This window comes from Micropterus dolomieu, linkage group LG01 (assembly GCF_021292245.1).
Source record: "Micropterus dolomieu isolate WLL.071019.BEF.003 ecotype Adirondacks linkage group LG01, ASM2129224v1, whole genome shotgun sequence".
Classification (NCBI taxonomy): domain Eukaryota; kingdom Metazoa; phylum Chordata; class Actinopteri; order Centrarchiformes; family Centrarchidae; genus Micropterus; species Micropterus dolomieu.
The window spans coordinates 36,209,985-36,234,761 of record NC_060150.1 but is presented as its reverse complement, the minus strand read 5'-3'; the positions used below and the strand labels follow the sequence as shown (position 1 = coordinate 36,234,761).

The following is a 24,777-nucleotide window of genomic DNA, read 5'->3' as shown; positions in this document are numbered from 1 at the left end:
TTTGGCCGGACTGCCAGCTCTAGGAAGGGTTCTGGTCGTCCCAAACGTCTTCCATTTGAGGATTATGGAGGCCACTGTGCTCTTAGGAACCTTAAGTGTAGCAGAAATTTTTTTGTAACCTTGGCCAGATCGGTGCCTTGCCACAATTCTGTCTCCGAGCTCTTCAGGCAGTTCCTTTGACCTCATGATTCTCATTTGCTCTGACATGCACTGTGAGCTGTAAGGTCTTATATAGACAGGTGTGTGGCTTTCCTAATCAAGTCCAATCAGTATAATCAAACACAGCTGGACTCAAATGAAGGTGTAGAACCATCTCAAGGATGATCAGAAGAAATAGACAGCACCTGAGTTAAATATGAGTGTCACGGCAAAGGGTCTGAATACTTATGACAATGTGATATTTCAGTTTTTCTTTTTTAATACATTTGCAAAAATTTCTACATTTCTGTTTTTTTCTGTCAAGATGGGGTGCTGAGTGTACATTACTGAGAAATAAAATGAACTTTTTTGATTTTTGGAAAATGGCTGCAATGAAACAAAGAGTGAAAAATTTAAAGGGGTCTGAATACTTTCCGTACCCACTGTATATATGTATGTATGTGTATATATATGTATAGCTATTGTGATGTTTTTGTGGTCTATTCTTACTTTGTTTATGGTCCTTAAGAAACAACATTTCATTTAGCTAGAGTATACTTGTAGGCAAAGGAAATGAATAAAGTATTTTAACTTTGATTTTTGATAACGTGTTCAACCATTTTGCATGTAGTGAGTAATGCAATGAACTTATGCCTAGATGTTTTGGGGGGTAAGATTATTCAACAGAGACTGGTATAATTCATTGTGATCTGCAGGACATAAGCAATTGATAATGTAGGAAACAGCAGACAATTGTACATAATCATTTGCATCAGTGTGTCAAAGCATTTGCAATTTGTTCAAAACAATGAGAAAAAGTGCTTTTATGATGTGCACAAGTGACATGATGATGTGGAGGTTGAACAATTAGTTTTGAGAATTTCAATTCTGATCTGAGAAATGTACCAAAACAACTGAGAAAAACTGTAAGCATGTTCCCCATCTTAGTTTATTATGTTAGCATGCTAACATTCGCTTATTAGCCCTAAAAGTACAGCTGAGGCCAAATCATTGGCCAATTGGACTACTGGTAGTGATAAATTACAAGTCCAGGGATAACCGAAGATATTACAATTCATCTTGGGGGGAACATGAATGTTTGTACAAACTTTTATGGCAATCCAGCTGATAGGTGTTGAGACAATTTACCTTTAAACCAAAAATAAAAAACAGAAATGTGGCTAGAAGAGAAGTCAGGATCATCAAAACTATTAGGATTCATCCCTTTGGAGCCATTAATGTTTGTACAGTATTGTGTGTCAATCTATGTAGTATGTTAATTTGAAAATAAGAACTGTAATAGAAAAAATTAAAATAAAACATTTGGCCCTGATTTAACTCCATTAGATGTTTAGATAATTTACTTGGCTAAGTGAAAACTGCGCTAAAGGAGTCAGAGGATCACGAAAGTTATTTGGATTCATCTTCTGGGCACCATAGATATGTACACCCCATAACTTTTGAGATATTTCAGTCTGGACCAAAGACAGGCCAACATTGCCATGCCTATTTCCAGAAAAGGTCAGTTTGGTGACTGAGAACTTTTCTAACATTTCTTACAAAATGTACATTTTAAAATCAACAAACACATTTTTATTTGGATTATACTTAACAGCATTATTATGGTATTCTGCCCATTGTGGTCAAATTTATTTCTTTAGCACTGGTCTACCTTATTGATGTCATTGTTACAAAATGTGAGTTTATAAACTTCAGCTTTAAGGTGAGTTAAGCAGAATAACCACAGCCTGCAGGTATATTCCTACGGGCTGCCCAGCTGTCAATGAGCCCCCATGTGAAAACTCATTAGGTGTTGTCAACATAGAGGTTCCTATAATTCAGTTTCTTAATGCTCATTTGCTCTGTTCCCATCTGTCCCTCCATCTGCCTGCACTTCAGACGGGTGCTGCGGCGATGTTTCGTGGCCTGGGGGCAGCTTCCGTGTCTGCTGCGCAAGGAGAGAAAGAAGGAGGAGCGGCGGGAGAAGCTGGGGCGGAGAGTAACTGAGGTTATTCCTGATTTCTACTCCTATCCACTGTAAAGCCTCTGGGAGAAACAGGTCACTGCAGGAGACAAACTGCATACCCATACAGACACACGTCTCAATAACTCTGGAGAGGACACATGTACACAGACAAACACAAATACACATTTCTCACATTTATTTAATTTAAATAAATAAAATAAATTTCACATAAAACTGGACCCATACACTTTACAATAACAAAGAAAAGCTTTCAATCCCTTTGAGGACTAATAAAAGATAGTTAAAGCTCTGAAAACTTCAAGCTCACATTAAAGTGTATTAATTTATTTGCTTTTTTCATATTTCCAGAGCTGTTTAATTCAGAGTCACTTTCAGCCAGCTTGACAGTAAAAGCAAATACTTGTATATTCATAACTATCAAATCATTCATTAAATTTAACAAAATGACAAGCTGTAGAACTTTAACTAGCCTGATTATGTGGTTTGTGCTGAGATGTTTCATTTATCTGTGATAGATATTCATGATACATTTCACAAGGTCAAGTAAGGTACACTCCTTTGTGGGCACGGAGCAAGTGTTTGTGGAGGACAAAGTGTGCAGAGAGACCATCCTTGAAATGGTGTTCAGCCCATGTTTTGTGCAAGACTGACCAACTCCAGACCCATAGGAACGCTGTGCGCAGCGAAAATGTCCCTAAGAGGATCAACAGATTACTCATTCTCACTTTTTTCTTGTATGCCGACTCCCTGCAAGGCACTAGAATGTAGAGGAGACATAAAGACAAGGGAAGACACAGTCTGGTGAAGGACACCATGATATTTGTTTGGCAGAGAGACGGATGAGAAGTAGAATGAGGCAGTGGAAGGAGATTTAAGGTCAGTGTGAGTGGATTCAGCTGCATAGAGATTCCAGTAACATTAATGGAAATTAATACATCTTATGGGGTTAGTAGTTATGGCTATGTGTCGAAGTCAGGCTGACTCAGGTGGCAACTTAACAGCTGCAGTAAGCCAGTGATAACAGTCCTGGCAGCTTATAGGTTTGCAGCCAAGCAAAGTTACATCAGAGGGAAAGGAGACATGCTGCTATCCAGTGGACATACAGACAGAACAAACAGAACAGCATAACTTATTTTTTAAAATCAGGGTTGTTAAACAATGTCTTACACCAGGTCTGTTGGGGCGGGAGGGGGGGCACCCAGTTTTTCTCCCATGGTCATGAACTCTGCCCAGTTGCCACAGAAACCTCGAGAGTAGACACCAGTGTCCACGACGAGTCCCCAGTAGGCCCTGCGAGCGGTTTTGTCCCGCAGGGCGAAGCGTGCCTCGCGCTCAGTTACGTTGTAGCTGACGTTGATGACCTGCACCACCAGCAGGTGGAGCAGCCCAATGGTCACGATACTGCTGTACCACGCACAGGTGAAGCAAAGTGCAGTGCTGAAACACAGACAATGAGAAGAGATGTTAAATCATGCTGCAGGATAACAATAAAACACAGCACAGAGATATGTTCGGCACTTATGTACCTAATATAAGTTCTTGCAAAGTTTTTACTGTTTATATAAATCATTAATCATCATCATCATCATCTGAGGCTCACTTTGGCTTGGATGTGTAAAACATGCCCATCACTTAACTACTGATGCTGTGTAGATGGAACACTATAAAAGAAAAGTAGGGAAACTTTCATCTAATACCATTTATATGTATTTATACAACCACAATTATAAATTATTCTGTGTGACCAGTTTAAAAGGTGTTAAAAGGACAGATCACAGTTAAAGGAACTGTTATTTTTACATATTCAGGAGAAGTTGTGTGTTCAGTAGTTTGAGGTTGAGGTAGTTGTTCTGAAGGCCTATTTTAAGCATGCAACGCCTGCAGCAGTGCCAGAGCAGATCATTTAAACTTAAATCTTATGTCCACTCTCTCATTGCTCTGAGCAAAAGTGTTTATCCAGCAGCTCGATAGGAAACACTCCAAGGTACTCTGTGAAACTGATTCAGCACTACACTGAAGGAAGCCTTATGTCCAATATGCAAGAACCTCACACAAGCTCATTTAGTCTTAATTTTAATGGTGAAGTCTAGGAAAAATGTCAAAATGCTGCACAGTGCTTCAGTTAAAAGAGCAGTTTTGCTCTTGATTGCTGCTAAAAGGCCATCTGTTATTTCCAGTTTCCATGGCTTCCATCTGAACTGTGGATGTACACCATGTACACATTTGCAGAGTTGTTCATTTTAAGCATTTTGTGTTATTTATTGTTTGTCTTTGTACAGTTAAGCAGATGATTTAAGTTTGAGCTGCAGAGAAAGGCTTGGTAGGAAATTAAAAATATCTCTACATTCCTATTAATGCATTCTTAATACCAATATAAATTATAAAAAGAAAACAAACAATTGCAACTTTAAGTTTGTGGCTACATCTTTATACATTGGAAGTAAATGTTGTTTAATAGATGAATGATACAGGATTTGGGAGGTCAATTTTGTATTAATAGTTAAGGAATAGTTAGACTTTTTGCGCTTATTCACTTTCTTACCAAGAGTTAGATGAGAAGATCGATAACACTTTCATTTCTGTATGGTAAATATGTAGCTAGCGCCAGGAGTTGTTTAGCCTAGCTTAGGGTAAAAACTGGAAACACCTAGCCTTGTTCTGTCCAAAGGGTACAAAATGTGACAAAAAGCAAATCGTAAGCTCACTTAATTAACATGTAATATCTTGTTTGTTTGTTTAAACAAACCAAAGTGTACAAACGACAAGTTGTGGTTTTACGAAGGATTACGTTTCCCCAATTCCAGTCTTTGTGCTAAGCTAAGCTAACCGGCTGCTGGTGGCAGCTTAATATTTATCATACAGACTCAAGAGTGGTTTTCATCTTCTCATCTACACATTTCCCAAAATGTCCAACTATTTCTTCAAGAATAAAAAAAACACGCATAACAAACAGCGCTCTGGTGTACAAACTATCTAACTGTTAGTTGTTTACTTATACTAATTACTGTCAACATACTGCATCTTTGGCATTCCTGTACTGCAATTTATAGTTACTTGTTGGCTGGTATTTACAGCAATACATCTATCTGTGATACATTCATATATACCCTTGATTTTAGTATAGATTTACAGGTTAGACTCCACTTGTTTGTGATATCCATTTTCATAACCTTATTTACATTTTTTTCCTCATATTTACATTTATACTTTAAAAGTTAAGTTTATATTTACTTATTTGGCTGACGCCTTTATCCAAAGCGAATTACGTTCGAGGAACAACATACAAGCATCAGTAAAGTGAGAGCAACAATAGATACTAGAGGTTAAAGGTTATATCTAAGATTTAAAAAAAAAAAAAAAGATTTTCTGGCCCCAACAACCTTCTGACCTGGGAGCAATGAGATTGAATGGTGTGAAACGAAAATATACTGTACACACCAATTTTCACCAGGACTGTGAGTTATTGGAAATATGTTGCGATCCCATTCGAATTCCACACATTGGGGATTTAGATTTACGTAAATGGTAACTTTAAAGGGAATATAATGTTAAAGTTACCCGGCTTTGAGTATAAGTGTACATGTCCGTTCTCAGTACCTGAACTGGTTGTAGACCCCTGGGCAGTAGAGCAGGGCGATGAAGACGTGTTGTTTCGGACAGACACACTGCAGCACAAGGCTGATCCCGTACAGCGACGTCAACAGGAAGAGGAAGAGTGTAAGCAGGAAGCTGCGGTGATTGGCCTGCCCCACACAGCTGTTTATCCTACCCCAACGGCAACGTGGGAGGTGGACGCACAAACACACACAGTACACACACAGGCAGATAAAACATCGCACTGAGACCCCAGGGTTACACCGCACTACATACATGCAGGACCAGGAGTGGAGGATAGCAAGGAAATGTTTACTTGAGGCTGTAATTAATGTGAGTGTGTGACGCTGACTCGACACAACTTATACATATGGTCCATAAAGAATCAGCAGGTGTGAACAGGACAAACATTCGTATCCTAGAAAGAAAGACTTAAGGGCAATGTTAAAATTAAAAAGGATGTTTGTAGTTTTTTTAGATTTATTGAATGGTTTATGTATAAAGCAGATGATAAACAAGAAAACTTTAATGTTAGAGATGTGAGACAAAGTGGAAGAAACAGTGATGACAGGTAGAGTGAGACGCATTTTAATGGAACCCACCAGACACAGTGGTGGTCGAGACGCAGCACGCAGACACCACAGATCCGACAATGTCCCGCCCTCGGGGGCCGCACCACTCGGCACACCGGACACCAGTTCCTTCGGCTACTTTCCTTCAGCTTTGTCCCCGCCTGCTCCGAAGATCCCGCCCGGTTGGCTACCGTCACATCCTGCCTCCCCCCATTGAGGGCAGGGTCTCTGTCTGCTAAAGGGCTATAATACGTCACTGTGCTGTGGACGTCGTCTTGGTTTGGCTGCACAATGCCGGGTTCTCTCTTGGTGTGGAAAAGGGCTACCAGGGTGAGTACGACCCCTACAGTTACCACCGCCAGCTGGACCAGGCCTACATCCCCATGGGGGAGCACCTCCGTGATGAACAAGTAGTACATGTACGCCAATGAGAAGAGGGCCAGGCTGAGGAAGAAGAGCGTCCGTCCCTTCTTGCGATGGGTGAAATAGTAGTACCACAGCACCAGGCCGGGCAGAGCTGTCAGAACTACCATGCCGAGCAGGAAGTGGAGAGCGGCGATGTGCAGAAGGACGGGAAGGAGAACAAGAGGAGGGATGATTGACAAGTCCACTTTTCGGGCTCCACCCCACAGCCAGGGCACACGAAGCCGGTCTGTGACATCTGCAGCCACCTGTGACAGGGATTCAGGTTTCTGAGGCTCCCTCTTCAGAAACCTGACAGAGTAAAAAATCTGTGAAATATAATAATAATAATAATAATAACAAAAACATCTCCAATCTCCATAGTATTTAGATGTTCCGGTACCCGAGCTCTGGTTAATTGATGCTATCATTTACACCTGTGATTTCCCTGCAAGTAAAAATTTCTGCTTTGACTATATTATTCAATAGTCATGATTGTTTGCCCAATTAACAACAGTTTAGGATAACACTAAAGTTCTTTGTGATTTTTGCAGTTTGGTAACATCAGCTCTTCTAAATTGATTTAGACATTTTCCAAACAACTGATATGGTGATGATGTTTCAGTCAATCAAGGTGAGCCAGTCTTCATTAAATATATTCAGTGTTGGGGAGTAACTACTTATGTAATTTAATGACAAAAGAAATGTAACTGTAATCTGTTAGTTACTGGGGAAAAATGTGTAATTAAATTAGTTACTTATGAAAATGTTCATGATTACATCTGAATATTTTCTATAAAAAAACTCGGCTATATGTTGAATAATATTCATTAATTGAAATACTTCTATACACTGAATATATATGATCCTATTTATACATAAATTTATCGGTTACAGTGCTGATTGTAGAGCTGCAAATATTATTCCACTGACAATAACTTGTGCATTCAATTAATACTTAAGTGCTTATTCTATGAAGTTTAAAACACAATGGCACAAATCAGACAGTTTTATCTTGAGAAAAAAAAAAAAATTTTTCTTCATCAGCACATTATGCATTTTTACTGGATTATCAACTGATGAAGTAATTGACTAATTGTTTCAGGTACAACAAGAAGAATAAGAGTCTACAGCCACACCTGTCCTTTGAGGCTGTACTTTTGCACAGCGGTGCTTTGAGCTTAATGCTAACGTCAGCAAGCTAACATGCTGATCTCTGGCAAGTTTAAAGTTTACCATCTTATTTTAGTATGTTAACATTTGCTAATTAACACAAAACAAAGTACACGTCATTAGTTTTGCTGGTTTTTGGTCATAAACCAAAGTATTTGACAAATTGAAGTTGGGATGTGATAAATAAAAGTGAAGAGATAACCAAAGTTATAATCAGTCCTGAGGGGAATATGAATGAATGTACTTGTAAATTTTGACCTGCTGTTGGTGCTAAAGGAAAAGTCAGAGAATCACCAAAGTAGCTCAGGTTCATCCTTTTGGGAACCATGAATGTACAAACTTTCAAGGCAGTCCCTTAAATAGTAGTTGAGATATTAACAGATCAACATTGTCAAAGCCAAGAGCAGGACTAAAACTGTCAAGAATTTGCTGGTTCCAACAAAACAAGCAATTTGAAGATGCCGATGTAGGTTTCGGCAGAATTATGATGGGCATTTTTTCACAATTTTTATGGGCTGACCAATAATCAATAACCAACAGATCAGTTGTCACTTCAAATAATCATTAGTTGCAGCCCCAGAGATATTCAGTTTCATGTTTCTCACTTGTCACAGGTATCATCCAGGTCCTCGCAGTCACAGCAGCAGGCTGCTACGTGGCTTCGATCGCCGTGTCTGTTCACGTACTCGCAGCAGCACAAGGTCTCCTCTTCCTCCAGCACCTTGTTGGCTCGCTTCTTCATGACGGACAGCCTTACAGCTTATTAGAAAAGTTTATTAGTACCATTATTAACTGAATGTGTGTGTGCATTTGTGGTATAGATAAGATCAGAGACAAGAAGAGTGGCAGATAAATAACTGTTCAAAAAGCCCACTTTGCTGAAATGGCCTTTGCATAACAGCAGCTTAACAGCTATTTGCATGCATTTGAGATGGTGGAGTGGTTCCAAACAGATTTCCACCCCGGAGACCCTGACCCTACCCGGTCCAGCTCCTACCCTCACATCTGTCACACAGCTGTCATGCTTTAATGCTTCAAGGTAACTGAACGGTCCCACCACTGCGGCCTGCTGGCTCATTTTGATAGTACAGATGGATTCAGGCTGAGGTGAGGCAGTGACAGCATTTATAACAATCGCTGGTCTTTAGTGTCCCCCTTCTTCACAGAAAGCAAGAATGACAACACCGTGGAGAATCACTAAGTGGGATTAATCCTTCAGCCCATGTAAATCTCTCTCTGGGGGGATCTGGCTGCGCTGAAGGGGCACTGAATGGGCCTCGGTTTAGAAGTATATATTAAAGCATGACACGGAGTGTTATTATTATCAGTCAGCCACTGATCAAACTACAAAAGGACATCGGGGTCAGGAAAGGTCACTAGCATCTCTAACTGGTGAGTCCTTCCTCTCAAACAATTGTGTAAAGGCCAAAAGGAACACAGATTGGGCTACATGTGCTGATTAATGGGTGTGTGTCCGAGTGGTAGCACCAACTAGCACAGCTGCTCCCTGACAAAATACTGCTGAAGGATTCATAGAATGACCGTGATGCTCGGTAGTTTTATATCCTGATGTAACAGTGAGGGATTTTCTGTGCAGGACATTACATAGCTTGTAAAAATAACATGCAGGGTGGCTGTAGCTCTTTATGAGAGATGCCTTTGTAGGTGGGATTAAGAACATGGACATGTTCTTTAGAGGTCAAATGATCTGTCGATTAAGCTACAGAAAATTAAACCATTTTGATAATTTTACTTCTAGCTTTTATAAAGGGGAGGATTTGCTGCTTTTCTTTATCTTATATGTGACAGAACTGATTACCTTTCGGTTTCAAACCACTGGTTGAACAAAATAATTGATCTGAAGACTTTGGCTTGGGCTTAAGGAAATTATGATTGTGAAAAATGTTGATTTTTTTCACTATTATAGATCAAACAATTAATAGTTTGATCAAGAGAATAACTTGTCAGATTAATTAATAATGAAATAAAATCATTAGCTGCAGCTATATTTATCCTCATGTGGCAGAGCCAGAAAAAAACATGCCAACATACATTTTTGAGAAATACACGTTCTTCCCGAGTGTTAGATGAGAAGATTTATACCACTCTCATCTGTTTGTTAAACTTTTAGCTACAGACGGGAGACTCTTAGCTTAGCATAAAGACTGGAAACAGAGGACACCTATCCTTGCTTTGTCCAAACTATTTACATAGTAGATATAAGTTACTGCACCTGCCCAAGAAATAGTCCCCATGTAGCCAGCCTTTCTGCTTAGCTTAGTTCAACTAGCTGCCGGCTATAACTTCATATTTAACAAATGACAAACTATAAGATGACTGCTCTAACAGCCGCTGCAACATGTGTGTTGATTATTATCAGACCACGTAAAAGCTACACTAGAATTGATTTATTACTTTTTAAAGGGCTGGGATGCTGACCTCCTCGAGATTTAGTTATTTAGGCAAATAAATGCATACACATAACGTTAGATATAACGTGTTTTTTTGACTATTTTTCTTAATGAGGTTCCTGCACTTCAATCAGGCACTGAAATACTTGCTCGAAACTTGCTTGAATATCACATTATAAAGGGATCAAGCCGAGGTATTGTTTTGGGTTTTGTCATTGTATGTGCAGGATATAGTTCATCTGTGTAACGTTACGTTCGTCGGATGCCAGCCAGTTATTCACCGCCTGGAGGTCAGATTTTCACTCATACCTGTCAACAAGCCGCAGACTGGTCGCTCATACTGCGTCAAACGACGTTTGAACGAAGCGCCAAACGCTCAACAAATTATAAAACACAGGCTTAACATACCTGAACACTAAGCTGTTACATGCCAGTGTGTTCGAGTAAATATCGATTGAAAGGACTTTCACCCGCTGGGATCCTCAGCGGAAGTCTCGGTCTTGGTCACGGCTGTAGTATCCGGTGTTTATCTTAGCTGACGTTACTCGTCGGCGCAGTTTACCGTGGAAGTCTCCAGAATACCGGCGGCGGCCGGTAAACCAGTCTGGGTTCAAGTGCCGGTGTGGACAGGAGATTTCCTCACCGGGTTTCGTCAGGGTCAGGTACGGGTTTGGTGTTGCCGTCTTGTGGCTCTTCCCATAAACTGAACAGACGGTTTCCCTCCTGACGTCAAACGAGGTACTGTAGACTCTCCCCGCCCAGGACACGTTCAGATACTACCACACCTACAGGACAGCCATGGGTGTCGTTACACACCAGACTTCATGCAAGTTTTACCTAATTTTACTACTTTATGTACAGTCGTGCGTCCTAAACACCTTTTTCCTAAATAAAATGAAATAATCACAATTTAACTCAAATTAACCTGTCCAAAGACGAAATATGAAATCTAAGACTTGATTTTAGATACCTAATACTTGAAACAAATAGATTTTCATTGAAAACATGCTGGAATTCTTTCTGCAGTGGTGGAGAAAATGGGGAAGTACGACTTGGTTATAGACTAAAATGACTTGATATTTTTGCAGAGAACAAATGCATTACATTTTAAAAGATGACACAAGGTACTTACTTAGCTTGTGTCACTGGATAATAAAACTTTATTGAATACCCTATAAGAATAATGGCATACAATATAAGACAGGAGACTGTATAGACTAATCTTACTGCAGATACACTATAATGATACTGTAGAAGAAGTAGAATACTTTGTCTAGGAGTAAATGGGGACAGGCTGCTGGTCAATAATTAAAGATGGTCTCAATGCTCTTGTATTTCAACTGCAACAAATGAACAAAGACACTTTTGGCATTACTCCTATTTAGTTTTCTGTTTCCAGCAGCATCATACAGTGTGCCAATCCTACCAGCATAATCTATAACAGAACTGTTTAATGGCCAATGTATAATTATGACTGCTGTATTTTCACATCTAAATATAGCCTATGATTTCTGTCTCACTCTCAATCCTGATGTAATTGTGTCCTAAACCCACAGAGCTGTGTGACACAATGCACACACATGTGGATGTACATGCATATAAATAAAATGAATACATTAAGATTCAGGAGAGTTCCCATTGTATAGCTGAAAGGATTAATCAATTAATCAACTGTCTGTATGTATCTGCAACAATTCAGATAAGTTACTAAAATGATAGATCAATTAACCAAAAAAAAAATATAAATCCTAAAATTCAATATTTGCATGGTTAAACAAAAAAGTTTAAGTTTTAATGTTTTATTGACATTTATAAAATATGGCATTTTTACACACAATAACAAGTAATCAAGAAATTCTCAGACTAGCTGATAATGAAAATTTGCACATACCTGGTTTGTTAAAAAATAAGATGTACCAAAACAGCAACCGATTTTCAACAAGTGGTGGCTTGCAGAGGTGCTTTAAAGTAAGAACAGCTGAACAATATGATGCACATAGACATGGGTGGCAGTAACGCTGTAAACATCAAACAAGGCTCAAGGCAGTTGTCACCAACAACTGATAAAAAATGGACTATAGTGTGCAAGTAAATTTGGAAACCACAGAACAAACTTGCATGTATTGTTGATAGCGGGAGTGCACAGTACACATGTACAGGTGTTGAGGAAAAATCAGCCATGTCATCATTGTTTGGGCTGTTTAATTTACAGGGCATCACTTTAATCAGCCCAGGATGGAGTTGGAAGATAATGAGTATTATGTATTTTAACCCCCCCCCCCAGACTCATATACTGTATTTATTAAATCCAGAGGTTATTTTTCTATTTACAATTTAATGTTGTAGCAATTCCTGCAGTTTGCAAACAAACAAAATGGATTTATAACAATTACAAAAGAGGACAAACTTCCAAAATTGAGTTACTGATTCTACAGTTTATTGGAACAATAAAATCCAGAAAGATATATAAAACACAGCCCAATCTACAAGGCACTTGTGCAAAAATTAAAATATGTGCTAAAATGTAAATGGAGATAAGTTGTTTTAAATATTAATTCACTTCCCTTGAATAAAATATAAAAGTATTTACAATAGCTCATTTGGTGTGGCATGTCGCTCATCAGAATATAGTTAGGTACATCAGGAAAAGGGTTTTCAGAAATCCAATTCCACTATTCAATTAAATAATGAGAAAGAAACCGGTCAAGGGAGTGACAATAGCGCCCTTCACAAATCTTAAACCCACTGCTCTGCGTGCAACTGACTCAAATGTAATTGTCCTTACATCAGTCAGTCTATAGCTTAAAAAAAACAAACAAAAAACACACATCCTGGCACCTGAGGCCTCACCACAGGCTTTGGGATGTGTAACCCCCAGCAACAAATGGTATTTTATTTTAGGGGTCTGGGGACGTCTACTTGGCAACGCCACTGGATATTTCCTCAGAGGCAGTTCACCAGTGCGGCTCCCCCCCCACCCCCGCCGTGATGGGGACAGGCAGTCTGTAGTCGCCAGGTGTGGAGCATCACTGTGGTGCTGCTGTATGATTGGCCAAAGCAAAGTTCTGCTGCAACACCACCAGAGAGCTGCGGAGCTGTGAGGAGAAGCAGAACGGACTCAGCTGCTACAACACCTGCTTTAGATTGTAAAAACATATTACAAGACAGCTAAGAATTTATGTGAAGGACTCCTACTGGTTGTAAAATTAAAAAAAATAATAATAATTTTAAAAAACAGCTGCATGTCTCTGCTTTCTCTGAAAGACAATTAATGCAACTTTGTTCCTCTTTCAATGTCGTTTATGAAACTCATTATTCAAATCACAGTATACGTGAATTGTTTCCTCTCTTTGCGCTTATGGACTAACTATTCTCTATCTTTATCTGCACTTGAGCGCACACATCCATCCCTAAAAAAGAATAGCTTAACATTTTGGGAAACTTGCTTGTGTGCTTTTTTGGTAGAAACTTGCGTGATAAAATCAATACCACTTTAATGTTTGTCCTTTAAATATGAAGGTACAGGCAGAAACCATTTAGCTTAGCTTAGTTTAGCACAAAGACTGGAAACAAAGAAACAGACTAGCGCTGTCCAATGATAACAAAATCCTGGTAGGTACCAGCTAGGGCTGGGCAATTAAACTAACAATAATTATAACATGTTCAATAAGTGTTCAATTTAATTCATTTGAATCACAAAAGAATAACCAAATAATTTTGTTGAGGAAAAAGGCCAAAATCCTAAAACTAATATAACTTTAAATATTTTATCGTTATCATTGTTTTGAATGTTCTACCTCAGATTTGTGAAATGATCCACTCTTTGGCAAATGTTTGTCATGTTCTGACCATAAAGAATATATAACCACAATTAACCATCTGGTTTCTTCAACTTTAACTCAGGAGCAAAACTAACTCAGCCTTTGAAGGTGCTGTAGAATGCTCATTTTCAGGTTTCTACTACAAAATGTTTACATGCTTTAATGTTAAAAACACATTAGGTTTCTCATACTGTCCACTGCTAGAGCACCACTTTTTACCCTCTGTTTTAGCTCCTGTCTCTTTATGGCCCTCCTCCTTGAAAGCCCACTTGCTTCCGATTGGCTGATGGAGAAAATATTGTCCGGTTTTCCCTCTGATGTCCTCCGGCTGCTCTGCCTCAACTTTTGCCAATTTACGGAGTTTATATGTTACTGGTTAATTTAGCAGCTAACTACTGCGAACAGCAGCTGCTACTAAGTTAGCTACTCAGTTAGCTGTGCAGCTAGCCATCCTATTGCTGATTCTGCCCGGACTGGAAGCTTGGTGCTCCGGGGTTGTGTTAGTGTTTACACCTCTAACATTAGTACAGAACAAGGGGTTAGCCAGAGATCGCACAGTGAAACCGACCAAAGCCTGCATGGAGAGTTCCATGTAGGCCCAAAAATTACGTCAAAACCCTGTGACGCCCTGTCGAACAAGAGACTGTATTGGTTAGATTATAAACTCTCTGCAAATCTAAAAAAAACTATTTGGCCATGAGTGACGCTACATTGGTGTTTGGTAGATAAGCCTTGTAGATGGGCTGATTCAACAGTCAAGATCCAAGTCAGACAAACACACTGAGCCAGAAGACCCTTGTTTCTGCAGCCATGCAGCTACCAGAACTACAGTGTTTCTGCTGTTGATCTATGTCATTAATCTATGTCATTAAACCACGCTTATGCTGCTCAATCATGCGCAGTAGACGCTGGTGCCAACTGGTAGTAGCCCCTGTAGTAGTATTACTACTACATTGTAGTAGTAGCCCTGTAATAGTATTACTACTACAGGGCTGTCCAGCAATTTAATGTGTATGTCCAGTAATATACTGTGTATGGTATGAAAGCTTCAGACTGCTGGTTCGGAGCCAGCTGATAACAGGAGCTACTGTTAGCAACAGCCAGCGGTTAGCAACCGTACAAAAAGCTAAGTGTAAGCCAGTCCTACCTGTTCTAAAAGGTTGATGGAGTCCTGCAGTACAGTTTTCAGCAGCTGCATATCCTGTGTGGCCCCATACCCTGGTCCCTGTTTGGGAAGGTATTCAGAGGCCAAGCTGTCAAACAACAGGAAAAAGTACAATTGTTCATAAGTGCAAAATGTGATTCAAACATTCACATTTTCTACATAAAAGACACAGAAAAAAAAAAAACAGAGGCAGAAACAAAGTCAAGGAAATGTAACAAGTGTGGAATCTAAGAGTGAAGGAGCCCTGATGTCACTTACATAACCACATTTACTGACGCCGACAGACGTGCACAGTTTCTAAATTGTGAGTCATTAGAACGAGAGCTCTCATATGTGGGCTGCTTAAACGCCACAGACGAAGAGGTGGAGGAACACTATCCCCTTCACCCTCTCTATCCTCAAGATATATTTAGTCTATGGCAGACGATAAATAAAATAAAAAGGAAAGGGCCAAAGAAAAATGCATGTCGCAAAGGAAGAGAAAGTTAGACCTGGCCTCACTCCTCTCCCTCAGCCGATGCTTTGTGCTCAGGAACATGCGGTGAGCTACGTCCTCCATGGCCCACAACTTGAAAAACAGACCCACATTCAGCAACGTCAGAATCAGCAAACTGAAAGAAAGACAGAAACCACAGTTTAATCTGACCACTGGTTCGCACCATGACATAAGAGTGACAAAAGGTTGGAGGAACTATTGCCACCACCAGATATCACCACACACACACGCACACTTTAGGCGTAATGACTTTCCAATCAAGGCAGTTTGTCATATTGGACAACACAAAAGACACCCAGATTTTGCATCCAATATGCACAGCAACTTTTCAGTGGTAAAATGTGCATTACTTATACACAAACACATTGTTACACATGAGTGTTGTTAACTTACATCATACTCATCCCAGCTACTATTGTTGAGGTGTTCCATCTGTACGGGCTGTCCATTTCTATGGGGACTGAAATACAGTTGGACAGATCAATAAATTATAGATTAAAAATTAAAGAATTGAGAATTTGCTTGCCCCGTCGTAGCAACCGTGACAAGAGCAGGGCAATTGTGTTGGTTGAACATTTTGAAAGTGCTGAGGCCACACATGTTCATAGTTTACTTCAGTCCAAGGTTTAAAATGTACATGCCTGCGATGTTAAAATGAAAATTACAGACAAACAGCTCATTTAAAAACACATTTGCCATGACAAAAATACTAAAAATTACAACAATTTCCAATGAAATTTCAAATGTCAACAAAGCAGCCTTAAAAAGGTATTTTTTTATTTTTATTTGCTTTGTTGGTGAAAGTTAAAATGAGAAGATAGATGCCACTGTACTGTGTGTTCATTAAATATGAAGCTGGAGCCAGGAGTTGATTAGCTTAGCTTAGCATAAAGACTGGAAGCAGGGGGAAACAGCTAGCCTGGCTCTATTAAAAGGTAGTAAAATTCAGCACCTCTAAAGTCAGTAGCACTTAATCTTGTTTATTTAATCTGTACAAAAAAAAAAAAAAAAAAAAAGAAAAAGTCTAAAAATGTCACGTCTGTCATGTCTTTTTTTTTTTTTTAAACTTGGTACATAGGAAACAAACAAGATACAATCTGTTCATTAGTGAGCTTTAGAGGCTAGCTGATTGCTCCTACTCCAAGCTTTATGGTAAGCTACGGAAACTGTCTCCTAGTTGTAGCTTCGTATTTAACAGACAGATAAGAGAGTGGTATCGATCTTCTCAAAAAAACTCAGCAAGAAAAGGAATTAGCGTATTTTCCAAGATGTCAAAACATTCCTTTAAAGCCATTATATACAGTGTAACATCATGTACCTAAGTTGCCATCCCTGTGCGGTTCAGGGTCTTGCCCGTACGGCTTGATGGGCTTTATGTGCTCGGGCAGAGTTCGGCTAAATGTCCGCCTCCTCCTCCTAACCCCACTCATCTTCCCAGATTCTGTGCCCCCTTGGTTCATGTCCGCTTCCTCCTCCAGCAGTTCTGCTTCTATACAGGGTCATCACAGGGCCACAAGGAGTCAAACACACGCAGAATGAGCATCTGTGTATTTAGACATCGATGCACTTAAGTATCACAGTGAAAAAATATTACCTATTATTACCCAAGTAACGAAAAACAAGACACCTCTACATATTTGCTGAAGCTCAGCACACTGAGAACTTAAAATGACTTTTTACATTCCCGTTCTCCATCCTTGCAAATACAGCTGTAATATGATTCATTGTTGCAGAGCCTGAAGGGCGTTGGAGGAAAATGTTCATATCAGATCACAGATAAAATAAACTACAGGCTGAGGAGTGGAAGACCAGGAAGTGGCTCTTCTGCCTCCACAGCGTGTGAACATGCCTTTCTACTTACCCAGCTGTCTGAAATTCTCTTCTATGCCACCCCAGGAGTTTTTGGTGATAAAGGACTTGACCAAGCCCCATGGCTGCTTCTTGTACTTCACATCAGTATAGACCCTGGTTGCATAACAGACTTTTTACATGCCAGTCACTTAAACAAATATACATGTCAACACATAAACTGACATAATCATAACACCTCACCTTAGTCGACACTTCCGCTTGGAGTTACTTATGATGTAGTACCGATTTTGAGTGTAGAAGTAATCGTGGTAGGGAACGTCGTGAGTGTACACCTCCGAGTCTACAAGGTAATACTGGCCATCCCTGGATTCTTTGTACAGCGTCTGAGAGGTAATTGGAGTATAAATAAGCAGGGAGCCATTATTCACACAGAACCATAGGCTATGTGTTTATTCATCCATTCAAGCGAGCACTCACACACACACACACACAGATGTAAACACACCTGGTACTCTGTAGCGGTGGAGAACTTGCCAATCAGAGGATTGCTGATGGTTATTGTGTAGTTCAGACTCCGCTTCATGTTTCCAGAGGCATCTTTTTGCCAAGGAGTGGAGCTGGCATCTGATGACACAGGGACAATATGAAGATTATTATTATTATTTGCATTTAAATCTAGATTAAAACAGTTTTAACACTTACTGGTTGTCTTCCTCATGTTCATGAACCTGCGGATGAAGCTGGAGTCGGTGAAGAGTAACTCAAACATCTTGTTAGCGCTGATGTGGAAGACTCGGTTTAGGTAAATTCGACCCTGCACCTGGGACAAACCCACTCGCTCCTCCACTGATAAAGCAAAACAAGCCAAAAAAAAAAAAAAGGGAGGAATAAGAAATGAAAATATTTAAAAACACAAAAATAAAAAACCATGAGTTCAAGCATCCTCTCCAGTTTCTGGGTTGTTCCCCTTTTACCATCATCGATGCTTTCTGAACCGCTCTGCTCGGACACGCCGTTCTCATTGGCGTTGAGGTCAAGAGAAAGCATGGAGCGCTTGGAAACCCGTTCTGGGACAAGGCGGTCTAGTGAGGGAGCAGGACTATGCCGCTGAGACGGGGTGTTGCGAGTGTCATCCTGCTGGAGGGAGATACCAAAAAAAAAAAAAACAACACATGGGTGTAAGAAGATTTACTGTTGACATGCACAGCCCACGCAATAAAAGATAAATAACATTTTTAATACCGTGCTGGCAGAGTTCTGTGAGCGGAAAGGGAAAGGCAAGTCCTCCCCTTGAGGCGTGGAGGTCTCCAAGGGCCCATGCTCCACCACAGGGACGCGAAGGGAGGGGGTCCCTGGTCTGTCATCACCACCAGGCCTCACCGTTGGGCTGCAGACAAACAGACAGGTGGTGTCAAATTAGAGCGCACCATGATTGTCTGCCCGACGGTGGCCGTGCAGGTGGGAGTGTGCTCACCTGTTCTGCATGCTTGATTCTGCTGACATCTGTAAGCTCTCCATCTCTTCATGGCTCAGGCCCAGGTCATGCCCATAGTGCTGTTTGACCATCTGCCACAACTCCAAGCTGGTCAGAGGCTGAAAGTGAGAAAAGGAAAAAAGAAGAGAAGAGGTCACGTGGAAATCTCAACCACAGAACTTGTATGGAAATCAGCTCCTGTAGATAGCTCTTCCTCTGCACAAAAAGGAATCCGCTTTGACAAACAGAAACCATAACGTGCAAAAACAAAAAATAATAAAATGGACAATTTGAAGTAGTTCAAGGTAACCTGGAAACGTGTAAGCTATCATGTCTTATCTCCATGGGTAACAACCTAAGTGTACAAACCATATTTGTGTTAACCCTTGACAGTCAGGAGAAGATCAAGCTTAGAAATATCCCCAAAATATATTGAATAATAATAATAAACCCTAGAACAAAATAAAAACTCTGCAGGCACCTGTGCTCAGCGTAATCTCAGGACTGCCAGTTTTGACAAAACACGATATAAAAAACAGAATTTGCTGCAAGTGGCGGAGTAGAAAGTGATAAAACCGGTCTATTATTTTAGGATGTTTATTCCGGTGGGAAATTAATGGAACCGCATCTAAAACCGAGAGAAAATTTCCTAAAACACAGACTTCCACTTACGTTTCAGAGGACGCTTCCCCGCAGCTGTGAGCTGTAACCTCCACGCACCGCGCATTCACCACAATCAGGAAGTCCTGGATCTCAGAGTTCAGGGACGTCGAGACGCGCCGCCCAAATTCACAACGTGATGATAATAATACATAAGCAAAACAGGTAGGCTAAATAAAAGCTCGTTTCACCTGCCGTAGCTTCGGTTAGAGAAAACTAGCACTTTGTTTTCATGCGATTCCGTTCAGTTTCAGCCCAAGTGCGGCAGCATGTCAATGTATATCAGCCCTCAGTGGCCACACCTGGAGAGGTCAATGAACTTTTAAAAAGGTGGTGTTTATCCAGGCGTCTGCGCTCCAGATCCCAGCACACTCAAACCCCTGTGGTTAGGCTGCCATAGTGCCTGTCTATAAGAGAAGTGTAGCTGTGGAGTGAGTCGTTCATCATCACAATCAGTAATGACAGCAAAGAAAAGAAGTGCTGCATGGTTATTTAATATCCCCTATGTTGTTTATATATATTTACAGCGCAAAGAGATGGGCAACCAGAGTTTTCCAAATCAAGATGGCTAAAATAAGAATGGTGGTTTCAATTTTAACTACATCCCAGACATACTGGAGGTAAATTATTACCGCTTCAGTTTAAGTGAATTCTTGTTTTTGGAGTAAAAATCAGCGCTCTGCTTCAAACGGCCATGTTAAAAACCACAAAAGCCAGATTTCTTGGTGTAGTTATGGACTCAGACCTGACTTTCAGCAGTCACATTTAGACAATTACAAAGTCATCAACTGAAGCATAATCAAGGATTAAAAGACTTGTGTCTCAACAGGACCTGGAAAAACTTGTCCATCCGTTTATCTCCAGTGGACTCGAATAGTGTTACGGTGTCTTCACAGGTCTCCCTAAAAAAATACATCTATCAGACAGCTGCTGTTATTCAGGACGCTGCGGATCGCATCACTCCAGTTCTGAGGTCTTTACACTGGCCTCCTGTCCGTCAGAGGTCTGATTTCTAAATAATGTTGTTGATTTATAAAGCACTGAATGGTTGAGGGCCAAAATACATTTCTGATCTTCTGCTACATTGTGAACCATCCAGACCTCTCAGATGGTCTGGGATCAGGTCTGCTTTCTGTTCCCCAGAGTCACATCTAAACATAGAGAAGCAGCGTCCAGTTTTTTAGAAACCATATATCTGGAACAAACTCAATCAAGACTTTTCTGCTCTGCTGCCTTTTATTAAATACATTTTAAGGCTTTTGAATAGCATCTAAACTGCACTTTAACTTTCTCTGTTTTATTTTCTGTTAAACTCTTCTTAATTGTATTTAAACTTTTTATTTTTTTATACTCCCCTATCTGTTCACTTCAGCAGATGCTTCGAACACTTTTAAGTGTGTCAACAGATGCTGTGGCTTACAGGTCGAGCCCAGTCGAGAATTGATCCCCAGCTTTCCCCAGCCCACATATCTGTGTGACCTTTTTACTACATCCCTGACATATATGTAGGTAAATTATTCCAAACACAGATCTCATTATATGGAACAATAAACAAAAGTGTCTGTTAGACTCATGAGCAAACCTGCTCTGCACAGATCTTTACCCTACATACAACAGCAGAAAAGCGCTGATAACATCAGAGGAAGACTGTACTCTGAACCGATTAGGTAAGTGCTGCAATATGTAGTAAAGTCACAGAGCGGCTGGTGTTGTGGGAGGAATTAAGTCAGAGCACTGAAGTTTTTGGACAATGGCAAAGTCTGTGTGTTGACAGTTGTTTGTGGCACATGTGAAATGACTGTAGGTCTTGTGTAAGGGTTTTTTTCTTCACACAGGTATGAAATGGACTATTGTTGAACCTGAATAAAAAAAAGGTTACTCCCACATGCGGTATGATGATTGTCTGCAGTTAGAAGAATGGACTTTATAAAGGTAACAGCAGGTGAGTGGAGCAAGGCCTTACCTTGTCCAACAGTGTGTTTTGCCACATGCGGAAAATACCCTGGTAGCTTTTCTCTCTTGAAGAGAAGGAAGTGAAGAAGAACTGCAAGTAAAGATACAAAGAGGTGTACAGTAATCAGTTTATCAAATGTGAAATAAACTCTGTTCTCCTCGAAACACTGTATACCTTCTCTTTTTCTGTGCAGACCTGGATGGCATTGGGAATCAGCCGGGCTGTTTTCTCTCTGGTCATATTAACAATGTCTTTAAGAGTCAGTGCAATCTATAAATAAAAAACAAGATGAAAGGTTACAGAAGTTAGTGCACATGTGCTTATAAAGATCACGGGGTTGCATTGTTGCATTATGATGTGGTCACAGAGGCTCTGCTGCAAGTGTAGCAATTAGTGTATCTTCCTCATTATTTTTTCTGTTGGGCCTATATCTTGGTTGTTTCTCTGTAACAGTTACACATGATTGCAAAGTAGAATTTCTTGCAGTTTGTTTCTGAGTTTCTAAACTCTCTTAAATTTACATTTACACCTTTTCCAATTCTAGGCAAGTTATTTGTGGGATTAACAAACAAGAAAATACTGCAACGACAGTTTTATTCATTCTGTAACTGTTGTAATCTACTGTTTGAGTGGATTTTTCTTTTAAAATGCTGCGCACTCTATTCTCTCTTAACAGGAGGTTAAGTGCGAGCCACCACGCCTAAAAGCATTTGATCCCATTTTCCATTTGGGAAATAGTTAACCAATTTTTAATTGATAACAAACCATCATTGTATGTATACATTACAAAATATGCAATATAATACAAATGGTTATTTAAATGAAAATATATTTTGTTGCTTTGTCCACACATCTGCGTCTACATTAATGTGCTTCTACACTGTACGCCCTTCTCCTTCCCTCTGTCCTCGTCCGCTTTATTACCTTCGTACCCCAAAACACATTGCTGTAGAAACACAGCCAGTTCTCTGAGATGTAGAGGCGTCCCTGAAGGAGGATGTCCCGCTGGAGGGCACACGTGTAATCTGAGTAAAAAAAATATATAGGGCTGCTGAAGCAGGAAAACCATCCATACACAAATGAATGCACCTGAGGTGTTATATGACACACTGTATAAAACAGTACACGCAGTGTGATTTAGATACAGACAATATGTGGCCACTTATAATTCACGTTGCTTATCAATATAGGCTGATCTTTATCTCAAAATACTTGTAAAATGTAAGTCTTGTGGTTTCCAAAGTTGCCAGCCTGTGTCTTGCTGAGTTGCAGGTTCATGTGTATAAACATAAAAGATGCAGCGATAGAATCTGCATGATTATATCACACAAAGTGGGAAAATGTTTTAAGCACGCCAGCGTACATGCCATTATTTTCTTTTTTTGCAAATTGATGCTAATATAGGATCATTTAATCCTAGATCCCAGCTGCTCACCCTGTAAGGATTTCTGTAATATAGTTTTCACCTGTGTCATCAGTTAGTCTAAATATGCCTACTCAGAGGCATTTCTACTTTAGAACAACATTTTAAATAAAAGTTTGCATTTTTATGCCATATAAATGGTTGAAAATTTAAATAGTAGATCTTAACAAAGTATAAAATCAACAAATTATAAAACTGGATCACACTATCATTTCTATGAGAAGCAGTCTATGTAACTCACCCACTATGAGTCTTTCTGACCCCGGCAGATCTTTGAACAACTTCTTAAATTCATCAAGCCTCTGTTTGTACGTCGGCAGAGGAGATTGAGGTGCGGCAAGACACTGTCCCTGAGGGTCAGAGCTCTGATGGAGGAGGTGCGAACATTACTTATACAGAGACATTAATTCAGTGTTTGTAAAGTTGCAGCTTATTTGTTCTGTCTGTGTGCGAGAAGCAAGAAGTTTGTGAGGGGCACTATTCTGACCAGGCTTTTAAGAATAAAGCACATACATTAGTAAGAAACATCTTTGAGCAGATGATAAACAGCATTATGAGCCTATTGGGCTTTGCATCAGAGAGGCCACAGCAGTAACATTTTAGTGAGGGGAAAGCTGGTGTAATGAATCTGAACCACGAGAGCCCAGTCAAAGATTTTCCATCTCATCGTTTATTATAAATTATATTTTACCTCTTCTTCAGAGCTCCACCTGACATCCACGAAGGATGCTGACTCATCATCAGTGCCCACTCCTGACCGGCTGGATACCTGGTCCATCTGCTCTGCTGCACGGCTCAAAGAAAAAGATAAGCAGCTGTGAAACTTCTTTAACCCTCCTGCGGGCTGATATTATACACATTTCAAATCTCTCCAGCTGAGTAGAGACTGGAGAGGTGGGTGAGGGGGAGAGAGAGATGACACGTGGGAGTTGAACTTTAAGAACATGATGTGTAAATGTCATCCAACAAGGATCTCCAGCAGCAGCGCCACAGGGGAAGTCATTATCACTGCAACAGAACTGGTTTGACTAGGAGAGAAGGACGTGTAGTGAACAGAAACCTTTACTCTCTTTTGCTAAGTGTAAAAGTGTCGTGAAAACAAAGAATATTGTGTCACAAAGTTAAGGAAAAAAACATTTATAGAAATTTCAATAAACATGCACACAATGACAGCGACCTAATGCCCCCATCCACCTCCAGACTCTTTCTGTGAGATGTTTAGATTAATGTTGGCTGATAGGAATCAGTCGACATAGATGTCAAATCCTGTCAAGGAAAACAAAGATGATAAAAAGCTTGCAATCAGATTTGTAAAGCTGTCAAACGCGTGCCTGAAGACGTTTACGTACAGCGCAGGTGTGCTCAGCCTTTAGCGTGTCTCCACACGCGGGTTATGAAACTGTTGTTGTCAGACACTTACCTGTCGCGGAGTGGACCCAGGGTCTCTGTTCTCTGTGCGGCCGCGTTACTAAAAAAAACTCCAGTTTGTCCCAAATAACACACCTAAGGAGCTCTGTTGATGAGCAGAATGTTATGCTCATGCGCGTTGTTGCAGGTGCGTCTCATCCAGCCCGGGGAACATACCTTTGGGGAGTTGTCATCACATTGGTGACGCTCATTGGTCATCACATTAAGTACATAAGGGCCCGAAATGTACCTCTCCCTTAATCTAAGCAGGAGTTGATTCCAGCTGTA

At 40.2% G+C, this 24,777-nt stretch overlaps 3 protein-coding genes and 1 long non-coding RNA gene across 10 annotated transcripts in view; 2 read left to right on the top strand and 2 right to left on the bottom strand.

The window, feature by feature from the left end:
• Positions 1–2,590, top strand: part of ccdc191 (coiled-coil domain containing 191) — a 14,910-nt gene extending 12,320 nt beyond the window's left edge. The window contains exon 17 of the mRNA XM_046067272.1: positions 2,038–2,590. Within this exon, the coding sequence (XP_045923228.1) occupies positions 2,038–2,179 (142 nt within the window). The 3' untranslated portion in view covers positions 2,180–2,590. The remainder of the gene's footprint in view (positions 1–2,037) is intronic.
• On the bottom strand, positions 2,286–11,012 carry zdhhc23b (zinc finger DHHC-type palmitoyltransferase 23b). 5 transcript variants are annotated; one of them, XM_046067712.1, is made up of 6 exons: positions 10,587–11,012; positions 8,472–8,625; positions 6,322–7,005; positions 5,723–5,890; positions 3,293–3,562; positions 2,286–2,882 (listed from the first exon to the last, which is right to left on the bottom strand). In XM_046067712.1, the coding sequence occupies exons 2-6, from the start codon at positions 8,606–8,608 to the stop codon at positions 2,837–2,839; spliced, it is 1,305 nt and encodes a 434-aa protein (XP_045923668.1). In that variant the 5' UTR covers positions 8,609–8,625; positions 10,587–11,012; the 3' UTR covers positions 2,286–2,836. The 5 variants fall into 5 exon arrangements, with proteins under 5 accessions (XP_045923668.1, XP_045923673.1, XP_045923660.1 ...); XM_046067717.1 differs by having other exon boundaries at positions 10,840–11,011; XM_046067704.1 differs by having other exon boundaries at positions 10,686–11,010.
• Positions 11,013–12,063: 1,051 nt separating this feature from the next.
• On the bottom strand, positions 12,064–24,638 carry gramd1c (GRAM domain containing 1c). 3 transcript variants are annotated; one of them, XM_046067462.1, is made up of 18 exons: positions 24,503–24,638; positions 23,774–23,868; positions 23,324–23,447; positions 22,584–22,684; positions 21,834–21,929; positions 21,669–21,749; positions 19,046–19,164; positions 18,814–18,958; positions 18,546–18,708; positions 18,274–18,417; positions 18,077–18,195; positions 17,812–17,954; positions 17,621–17,724; positions 17,078–17,248; positions 16,153–16,219; positions 15,755–15,874; positions 15,246–15,351; positions 12,064–13,372 (listed from the first exon to the last, which is right to left on the bottom strand). In XM_046067462.1, exons 1-18 carry the CDS (start codon positions 24,621–24,623, stop codon positions 13,304–13,306), a joined length of 2,088 nt encoding a protein of 695 aa, XP_045923418.1. In that variant the 5' UTR covers positions 24,624–24,638; the 3' UTR covers positions 12,064–13,303. The 3 variants fall into 3 exon arrangements, with proteins under 3 accessions (XP_045923418.1, XP_045923427.1, XP_045923434.1); XM_046067471.1 differs by having other exon boundaries at positions 18,546–18,705; XM_046067478.1 differs by having other exon boundaries at positions 23,774–23,876; positions 24,503–24,554.
• Positions 19,210–21,823, top strand: LOC123982607. Its single transcript, XR_006828016.1, has 4 exons — positions 19,210–19,350; positions 21,078–21,210; positions 21,301–21,372; positions 21,541–21,823. It is a non-coding gene; the product is annotated as an uncharacterized LOC123982607 (long non-coding RNA).
• Positions 24,639–24,777: the final 139 nt, after the last annotated feature.

Bases quoted from the DNA above. Each gene is read 5' to 3' on its own strand.
- gramd1c (XM_046067462.1), bottom strand. From the start codon at position 24,623: ATGAGCATAACATTCTGCTCATCAACAGAGCTCCTTAGGTGTGTTATT. The intron at 18,959-19,045 runs GTGAGCACACTC...GTTTGTCTGCAG, and splicing joins GAATCAAGCATGCAGAACAG to CCCAACGGTGAGGCCTGGTG. The intron at 17,249-17,620 runs GTAAGTAGAAAG...GACCCTGTATAG, and splicing joins AGAGAATTTCAGACAGCTGG to AAGCAGAACTGCTGGAGGAG.
- zdhhc23b (XM_046067712.1), bottom strand. From the start codon at position 8,608: ATGAAGAAGCGAGCCAACAAGGTGCTGGAGGAAGAGGAGACCTTGTGC. The intron at 7,006-8,471 runs GTGAGAAACATG...TTACTCTGTCAG, and splicing joins CTGGATGATACCTGTGACAA to GTTTCTGAAGAGGGAGCCTC. The intron at 5,891-6,321 runs GTGGGTTCCATT...CCGTTGGGGTAG, and splicing joins CTCGACCACCACTGTGTCTG to GATAAACAGCTGTGTGGGGC.